The 9,582-nt window shown below is 34.6% G+C and overlaps 2 protein-coding genes across 4 annotated transcripts; one reads left to right on the top strand and one right to left on the bottom strand.

Moving 5' to 3' along the window:
- Window positions 1–702: 702 nt before the first annotated feature.
- On the top strand, window positions 703–4,322 carry LOC147851966 (alpha/beta-Hydrolases superfamily protein). Its single transcript, XM_087333865.1, has 7 exons — window positions 703–893; window positions 1,840–1,932; window positions 2,024–2,128; window positions 2,952–2,993; window positions 3,090–3,219; window positions 3,341–3,442; window positions 3,770–4,322. Exons 1-7 carry the CDS (start codon window positions 741–743, stop codon window positions 3,832–3,834), a joined length of 690 nt encoding a protein of 229 aa, XP_087189991.1. The 5' UTR covers window positions 703–740; the 3' UTR covers window positions 3,835–4,322.
- On the bottom strand, window positions 4,173–8,260 carry LOC147851965 (uncharacterized protein C24B11.05-like). 3 transcript variants are annotated; one of them, XM_087333864.1, is made up of 9 exons: window positions 7,654–8,260; window positions 7,448–7,545; window positions 6,027–6,092; window positions 5,500–5,597; window positions 5,315–5,357; window positions 5,141–5,223; window positions 4,829–5,032; window positions 4,534–4,599; window positions 4,173–4,432 (listed from the first exon to the last, which is right to left on the bottom strand). In XM_087333864.1, exons 2-9 carry the CDS (start codon window positions 7,500–7,502, stop codon window positions 4,241–4,243), a joined length of 807 nt encoding a protein of 268 aa, XP_087189990.1. In that variant the 5' UTR covers window positions 7,503–7,545; window positions 7,654–8,260; the 3' UTR covers window positions 4,173–4,240. The 3 variants fall into 3 exon arrangements, with proteins under 3 accessions (XP_087189990.1, XP_087189988.1, XP_087189989.1); XM_087333862.1 differs by having other exon boundaries at window positions 5,141–5,228; window positions 5,320–5,357; window positions 7,654–7,927; XM_087333863.1 differs by having other exon boundaries at window positions 5,141–5,228; window positions 5,320–5,357; window positions 7,448–7,531; window positions 7,654–7,927.
- Between the last annotated feature and the right edge of the window lie 1,322 nt (window positions 8,261–9,582).

The following is a 9,582-nucleotide window of genomic DNA, read 5'->3' as shown; positions in this document are numbered from 1 at the left end:
ATTCAATGCCATTTTGCCTAAGGAATAATTTGGATTATCTATGATACCATTCCACGGGATGATGCACACTACACACCATGATATATAAAAGATATATCTTTTAGACTATTACGACACCATGACCACATTTAATCATTAAGGTGTTGAATCCAATACCACTATTGGGGGCCCTTAAATGTAAAAATGAAGTGTAAAGTGACTACATACCCTAAAATCAAGTGTGGAAACCCTAAAACAGAAAGAAGTCGGAAGTCGAAGAAGGAAACCAAAAAGACCCCAAAAATAGAGCAACAAGCAAAATGAGCCTTCCCTCTTCTTGCCATGCGACAGAGGATTCGGACTCTAACACCTATCAAATCCAAAGAATAACTTCAATCGCTAGACCATTCACTTTCAATTTATTACTTTTACATATAGCTTTTTAAGTTTTTTGTGAAGTTTATGATGTCAAAAGATTTTGAGTCGGGGGCTTGTCACCATGAGGTGACAATGGGCTGTTAGCTTTTTTTTTGAGCCCGCACTTTTTCTTATTATGTAGATCGGACGGTGCAGATCGCATGGGGCCTCGGCTACGGACCGTGCACCGTCCGTGCCCCTGCGATTCGATCGCTAGACCTCATACACGAGCAACACGCACACCCCATAAGAAAAGCAAAACATAAAAAAGCACCACATCTCATCATAGTGATAAATCTCAATAGGAAGAAGAAGAAAGAAGAAAGAAGAAAGAAGCTGTAGCCATGAATCTTTCCTCTTCTCCTCTTCCTCCCTCTCTGCATCAACACCACAGCAAGCTCCGAATCCTGTGCCTCCATGGATCCAGGACCAGTGGGAGCATTTTACAAGCCCAGCTCTCCAAATGGGATTCCTCCCTTCTTCAGTCTCATGACCTGGTATGCGGTGGCCCATGCATGTCCTCTTTCATATATACTTAAATTAGTTAATTAAATATTTAATTCATTTCACACCCTTTTGATGAAATCAAAGAAAAAACCAGCGTTACTTTGGAGTGCTTCCTTCTATATCTATGATTTTTTTATTTAGGTTTGGATTGAGAGTACATAGGATTTGTTTGATTCAGGGTTTAGATTGAAGCTATCTTTAAGTGGACAAATGAGGTTTTTGGTTAGATTTTCATTTGGTATTCAAGTTTCTTTGATGTTGTGGTTTGATTAGTTTTAGATTTTTAGAGAGTTTTTTGATTGATTTTTTTTAGGTTGAGGATCATGTCTAACAAATAGTTTTTTAAAGTAGCGTCAACAATCCAAAGTCATTCATCATTTTCGATATTTTAACATTCAGCCTTAGCCCAAACTAATCAAATGCTTGATTGAATCGGTATTATTCTGGTTTGATGATAAATATATATTTGCAATAAATTCAAATCAATGTGGTTTGGACTGTAACAGCAAACTTGTCATAAAATTGAGAGAACCGAGTTTGACCCTTATAACGGGCTCAATCCCAGATTCCCATTCCATAGATGGGTAATATTCAGTCTCCCTTCATCATTTTAAGATGTAATCTCCCATTTGGTCTCATAGATCACTTTGGCCTCTTAAAAGACTTCCATGTATCTTCTTTTATCCCTCAATAAGAGTTATATCATAGAGAGGGGGTGATGTTTGCATGTGTTTAAATTTATCTGCATTACAAACTTTGATGATAAATAAACATTATATCTAGTCTGATTAGATTTCGGGTTCTAATATGTGGCTTGATAAGTATATGTGTTGTATAGGTTCAGATTTGAATTTCTCATTGCAACAGCTCCCTTTCATACATACTCACTCACTCAAATTTAGGGTTTTTATGAGGAGGAGAAATGAATGTTTGCAGGTCTTTCCAAATGCTCCATTTGATGCTCGTGGAAAATCCAGCGTTGAAGGTTTCTTTGACCCACCTTATTATGAGTGGTTTCAATGTGAAAGGGTAGGCTTTGTCAATCCCCTAGAGTCATCATTCTTCAATAATTCAACTTGTGCTTTGTAAGACGTCCTTCTTTTTCCTTCTCCGCTTGTAGAATGGAGACGTTAACACATTCAAGGATCTGGACAAATGCATAGATTTCATAAGCAATTACATGGAAACTTATGGCCCTTTCGATGGACTACTCGGATTTTCTCAGGTAAATTTCTCATGTTTATGCTACTAACAAAAGTTCCAATCAGGTAAAAATAAAGCTTTACAATAATCAAAGATGTTGATAGGTAAGTTGTATTGATTGATATATGGTTATGTATATGTTGATTACAATCATGCTCAACAAATCAAAGATGTTGATAGGTAAGTTGTATTGATTGATATGATTATGTATATGTTGATTACAATCATGCTCCTCAGCAAAACAGAGATGTTGATAGGTAAGTTGTATTGATTGATATGATTATGTATATGTTTATTACAATCACGTTTCTCAACCAATCAAAGATGTTGATAGGTAAGTTGTATTGATTGATATGATTAGTATATGTTGATTACAATCATGCTCCTCAGCAAAACAGAGATGTTGATAGGTAAGTTGTATTGATTGATATTATTATGTATATGTTTATTACAATCACACTTCTCAACCAATCAAAGATGTTGATAGGTAAGTTGTATTGATTGATATGATTATGTATATGTTAATTACAATCACGCACCTCTGTTGAGGAGCTTGATCTTCCTGATCGCTCACACGCTATATCTCAATCTCACAGCCATACATTCTAATCTAATGTAATTTGTCTACTGTAAACATCGATATGGTAACACATGCATGCAACACTTCTTCTTAATATGTACAGCAGAAAATTATAATGTTGAATGTTGAAGTTACTACTCACAAAAGATTAATATGTAATTCTCGTTTGGGTCTCGTAGGCCATTTCAGCCTCTTTCAAAGATGTTGATCTTTCTTTCTTTATTTATTTTTCTCATTTTCTATCTATCTATGTAATTTTTTGTAGGGTGCGTTTCTCTCAGCGGCGCTTGCAGGTATGCAGCAACAGGTAAAAGTATATGAGAAATTGTTTCTCATCTGCATACATCAATGTTTTTTTTCCTAACTTCTTTTTTGCTATGGTTATTATGGGTGTTTCATTCAGGGTCTAGCACTCACATCCCTTCCACCATTGCGTTGCGTTATTATTATCTCTGGCGGAATGCTTATTGGTGACCATCAATGGAAAGATTGCTATTCTGAACCTATCAACTGCCCGTCTGTGCATTTAATAGGTGAAAGTGATGGATTGAGTGATTTTGTGGTTTTGAGCTAAAGCAAAATGGATTTTTTTTTTATGAAATAGGTAAATGGGAAGCTTATAATGAATTGATTGGAAGACAATGTGAATTCCAGGTGAAAACGACTTTTTGAAACCTGCCAATGAAAAGCTTGTGCTGGCTTTCAAAGACCCCATAGTGATACGCCATGGGGCAAAGCATACTGTACCAAAGCTCGGTAACCTTAATGAGACATTATGTTCCATAAGATACACACATGCATATATTAGATAGGTATAGATGGATGGATTGATAGATAGATGTTGATGGATGGATGGATTGATTGAAAGATACGTAGATTGATAGATTGATTGATAAAACAGATATCAATACCTTGAAACTTCTAAAGTTTAAGTGCTATGTATAGGTCAGAGTAGCTTATCAACATGTTTTGCTAGATTGATTGATAAAACAGATATCAATACCCTTAAAACTTCTAAATTTTAAGTGCTATGTATAGGTCAGAGTAGCTTATCAACATGTTTTGCTGTTTTGTGCTTTCTAGATAAAGAAGCAGTATCAGTAATGAAGAGCTTCCTTGAATGCATCATCAACAGCATCAATGTGTAAAGATCAAAGAACCAAAAAAAACAGCAAGTAAGGTGCATGTAGGCCTTGCTTATATGAAAAGAGTGTCACCAAGCATTAAGACTAAATGATGATGTGAAAGGCCTTGACACCACCGATTGAGTGTCCCAAGGATATGAATCTTAATGGACGGTCCCATTTGATTGTCTGTATGTCTGGACAAAGACCTAATTTAACAAATAAATCAATATCTCTCTCTTTTCACACACACATAACATATGTGTAAGGAACCCTCTTTTGCTGCTCAAAGGAGGCAGACCGAGGTCCTTTAAAACGCTCCTGCAGTATGTTTGCAGTAACTACTAACAAATTATAAGAAATATTCAACAACTGCTGACAGTTTTTTTATTATTATATACATAGATAAATCATCAATATGCTGCTAGTTTTAGAAAGACATTCTTCTTGGAGAGCCGAAGATAGATTGGAATTTGGCAATGATAAATGTGCAAATCATTCTAATGATGGCATATATGGATAGAGTTTTCCTTGTATCCCATATTTCCGGTATTGCTTGCTTGACATCCTGGATCTTCTCTATAGCATAATCAGCCCCTTCCACTTTTTCCTTTGTTCCAACCTTTATTAAACATGATTCCAAACATAAGTAAATATATATATCTTGGCATAACTACAACTGTCCAAACTTTTAAAGCAAAATTTAGTTTAAGATAACAATACCACACAAGTCCACATGCGGGCAGCTTTTGCAGTCTTAATATTGTGCAAATTGTCATCGAGAAAAAGCTATGAATGAAAGAAGTCGAAACAATTAGGATCAATTTGATGCAAAAACAAGAAAGTTATCATGAAACATTGGAGTGCAGTAACGTTACTATGTTATTTATGAAATGACCATTATCAATTACCAATTATATATGATTGTTCTCAAATAAGCAAAGCATGCATTTGGTTAATTCTTTGTATGTGTTAGTATGTGGAACTCAATGGTTTGAAGGCCTTTGCAAATACATACTATTTTGTCCGCATCGACCTTTGCAATTTCGATTGCACGTTTGAATGCCTCCATTGAGGGTTTGCAAACTATTGGCTTTGAATTGTTGAAGTTGTTTGTCAAAGAGTTAAGGGTTTCAAAGCATATCACTTCTTCAAAGCAATCCTTAATTCCCATATTTGTCAATGCCGTGTGAGCATGATCTTTATCTCCATTTGTAAATACCTAAATAACAAATCTACTCTCAAGAGTGTGAAATGAAGATGACTAATTATGCCCAACTTATTCTCCATCCGTATGGATCATTTCCAATATTTATTTATGCCCACTCACTATCCTTCTTTGTGGCATGCTCAAAAGCAAGGTTCTTAGAGTTGGGTCAGGCTGTAGCACCTCATAAGGCAAATTTCCATGGATAAATCTAACAAATAGGGACGCGATTAAACCAAATCTAAACAACAATGTTCAAAAGATTGTTTTTATCACGTAACTGTAAAGGATCTAATTCAAACCTGTTGTATTCAATATAGTCACACTTGTATCCTTTAGCCTGAAAGAATTCCCAAACTAAAATCTTTAAATGTTTTGAATATCAAATTGATTTTAGTTGTTAAAGTAGCTTAAAGGTTGAGAATATAAGGGTAGACATTTATATATTCCAACATGGTCCTTTGGACAATCTTGATTCTTACCACAAGGCCAGCCAAAGTAGAGCCATAGGTTGCATATAGGTCAGCACTAAACTTTGCAGCTTGGGGAAGCTTGAATCCTAGATTTTGGACAAGATATTCTAGGTTCCAAAAACAAACCATCATGAATACACAAATATACACACTACATTTACGAAAAAAAACACAAAATACCCCTAACATGTTTCATATTCTTGAGTTTTCTGAATAGGGTATGCCTACAAAATACTGCATATAGATAAGCATTATGGTAAAAGTTTGAAGTTATAAGTGTCCTCATAAATATGCCAAATGTTAGAGGTACTTTTGTGTTTTGTTCTCTACAATTTATACAAAAGGTATAGTACATGTTATTAGACGTCGATCATTTATGAGCAATGAGGCGGTTTCTTGATGCATATATAATGCTCTAGTAGTATAGCGAATCATACATGTGTGCAATGAGGATGAGAATATGTTGATCGAACAAATTTGAAATATTTGTATGCCGATGAATAATACATTTATAGACTAATTAAGATCAAACCAACCTCTTATGTGATCCACACATGCTCGCATAAGGCCATTGCTTGGAGGATACAAGGTATCATCTAGGTCTATTACATAATCATGTAATTCAATAAGTTAATAGTCAGCATTAGCTTCAAATTGGTTAACACTATTCAACATTAACTTCAAGCTATGCTAACTAGAACAATAAATGTAGTTTTAGTGAGAAAACCTTTAGAAATATAGCCATTACCCTAAACCCTAAACAAAACAACACTATTAACAAGATGGTATAAAGCTTGATCATGGATATTTGGGTTCACGATTATCAGCTACCTACGAGGGCAGTTGGACGAGGTTTGCAGCTACTCCGACGACGTGGTCACTACCCACTTCCGCTTTTAGCTGAAATGGAGGAACACGCCGATGGTGACACAAGGAGGAAATGACCCGAGGTGGAACTACCAGCCCTCACACTAGTTGTTTCCTACTCTCCTCCCACCTTCCCTTCGTTGAACGCCACCGCCACTACGTTATAACGCTAGATACCTTCTTACATTAAATGTACACAGTCTCATATTCTTAAACTCGGGCAGAGGTTGATTCCTGATTCTTGTATATTCTTTATGTAAAAATCTCCTAACTAATGGGAATGTAGTTTTTTTTTTTTTGGGGGGGGGGGGGGGAGATGGTATAGAACTCTAAAGGTAGATATTAAGGCTGTAGATTTATGTGAAATATACATGCAAGCTTGATCAATTCATTAAAGCAAACAAGCTACTTTTACTTTAACATAGTTTTACTAGCAATAAATAGAGTGGAACGACTACAACATAAACATATTGAAGAGTAAATTAGTGGGGGCGTCCAATTATTTATATGGGCTCTTCAATATGGTTTATGTAGCTTATTCAAAAGCAAATAAATAAGTAATGTTTAGGGTATAATGGTGAGCGTGGTAGTTTATAGTTACCAAGAGAGGACAAGAGGTGGTGTGTGCGTGTGCGTGTGCGTGTACGTGGTTTTATGGGCAAGGATGGGGGCATCCATCTATTGACCGTTTTGATTCATATCACACCCAAGAAACCCTCCAAAACTTGAAAGGCATATGTTTTTCTTCACTAAGTTGATAGATTGATTCGTTGGACTCCTTTAGGAATTCTCTAGAACATCTCATATCAACTTTCATGACGTAAAAATGGAGATTATCCCCATGGAATATGAAAAATAAATGTCCTTCCACAATAAGGCTCTAATTAGATAGTCTTCAAGACAAGCAGAAATTTACATGGTTGGTAAAAACTTGTTCTTTTTTAGTGTGCTTAATGCTTTTCTAAATAATGTTTACACAAATCTACTTACTGAAAAATATCACTTCAAATGTTGGTCATGAGACAACATCATTTATTCTTTTTTAGTGTGCTTAATGCTTTTCTAATAATGTTTACAGAAATCTGCTTACCGAAAAATATCACTTCAAATGTTGGTCGTGAGACGACATCATTTGTTGTAGGCATGGTACCACAATTGCTTGGCCAAATGTTTTCTACATAACAAGAACTACATTGAAAGATAGAAAAATAATAATAACACATGAAGCAAAACATAAATGAATGAGAAAGATGTAGCCCCTCATAAACCATGCATTTTAAGATTCACGAAATGAACCTCTAACAAAAATGCAAATTAGGTGTCCTTGCACCCAAACATGCGAATGTTTGCCGCTTTGCCTAAATAACACAATCTATACAATGCTATTATAAAGGTTTTCCTAGCGGGGTCTCTACTTTTGCACTTTTCTCCATGCTCTAGATTTCTTATCAAAGAAAAGAATCATTTATAATGTCATACACATAATTATCATGTTACCATATGTTAAACAGCCATAATATACTGTATGATATTGATATTATGTGTGTATCATGCCTTCAACAGTAGTGTATTTTAGTAAGCAAACTCTATAGTGCTATCATTTGTGTAAGGATCTCTATTCATTTCCTATATACTTGTCATAACTTCCTAAGAACACTTGGCATCTTTGTGTTCCAAATGTCACTTCAAACTCAAGCTTTTGTCCCCAACAAAATTTTCATGAATCAATCACTTTACATAGTAGTATATTATATAATGATAGGAGCTATGTATGATTCTATGTAGGATCTTTGTAATAATATATACTTGAGTTTAGCGCAAGAAAACATGTTTTCTATATCAAATCTCACCAAAAGTAACCATACAATTGAGATCCATGATATTTTGTAAGTTTCATCAAGTGAGCAAAGTTCAAAATGTTAAAGGAGGGACGGATTTTGGCTCTAAAAACTACACAAATATATGTTTATAGATATCAAAGTTCGTTTAAAAATGAGTGGGGGTTGTGATATGGAGTTTCCATAAACATGAGGGGTTTGCTTATAGATATAGAGGTTTATTATACATATTAGGTTCTAAAGATATGCTTGCATATTTTCCAAAAATAGAGAAAATATGCTTATACACATTGGATTTTATTAAAAACAAGAGAAGGGTTTGCAATCGGAAAAAATCTTATAAATGTGATCACATGTACTGACATGATTTTGAAAGCTTTCCTCTTTATTTTCACTAGTACTTCCATATATCCCATATTGAGGTCCTAATCACAAAATTAAAAACCAATTACTATACTACAATCAAAACCTAAACCCAAAAAAGTACATTAGCAAATTAAAAAACATAGTATCTCAATTAGGGCATTTTCTAACTAGAAAAAAAAAAACTTAATGCCCAATTTCTACTAAGAAGCATAAACTTTAACGAATTAAGTTTCTAATCCAACTAACCTAAGACATGCCCATAATCGGATTGTTTTTAGTGAATTAAGCTTCTAATCCAACAATTTCAAGATACCCATTTTGGAACCAACGTAATGAAATATATACCAAGGGATATTTTGGTAATTTTGAAAAATGGACAAGCATACTTCCATAATTTCTCTCAAACGTTATATTAGATAAAGTTTGGTAATTATAGGATTTCTAAAGTATATTTATGTGCTTCATCACATGTTGATATGATTATGAGCTCATATTTAACAAAAGACATTACAAGCATAATCTCATCATTTTCCCAATTTAGTAAAATTAGTCTCTAAGCATGCATTGACAAATCCTTGGTTGTTTCCCTTACCTTGAATACCTACCTATTCATCCAAGTGCGCATGTTGATCTCCACTATATAAATGACAAGTGACTTCATGTTATGTGACATCGCTATCTTCCTTATAAAGAAAACTCTAAGTGCAAAGAAATTATACTTGTTTTTAACAGACACCACTTCCAAAAAAATCATTTTCTTAATGATTCCCTCCCTTCATGGTGATAAGAGTGCAATGAAACCCAAACAACACTCATAGTTCATTCCACCACCATGTCCAAGCTAATTTGCTAGCAACATTTAAAAACTCACAAAGCATATAACAACTTGCATTGCAAGTGCATATGTAGACTCTAATATGGATTACTAAATATATTTAGTTAGCACTTTACATTCTTCATACCCCAAAAGGTACAACAACATTACAACCTATTGCTTCCAAATACTAGGTCACTGCATTCA

This window comes from Azolla caroliniana, unplaced genomic scaffold (assembly GCF_043228905.1).
Source record: "Azolla caroliniana isolate FFs.n. ecotype wild unplaced genomic scaffold, voAzoCaro1.0.p SCAF_18, whole genome shotgun sequence".
NCBI classification, from domain to species: Eukaryota; Viridiplantae; Streptophyta; class Polypodiopsida; order Salviniales; family Salviniaceae; genus Azolla; species Azolla caroliniana.
The sequence above is the reverse complement of the archived record's forward strand: the minus strand, read 5'-3'. Positions and strand labels throughout refer to the sequence as shown.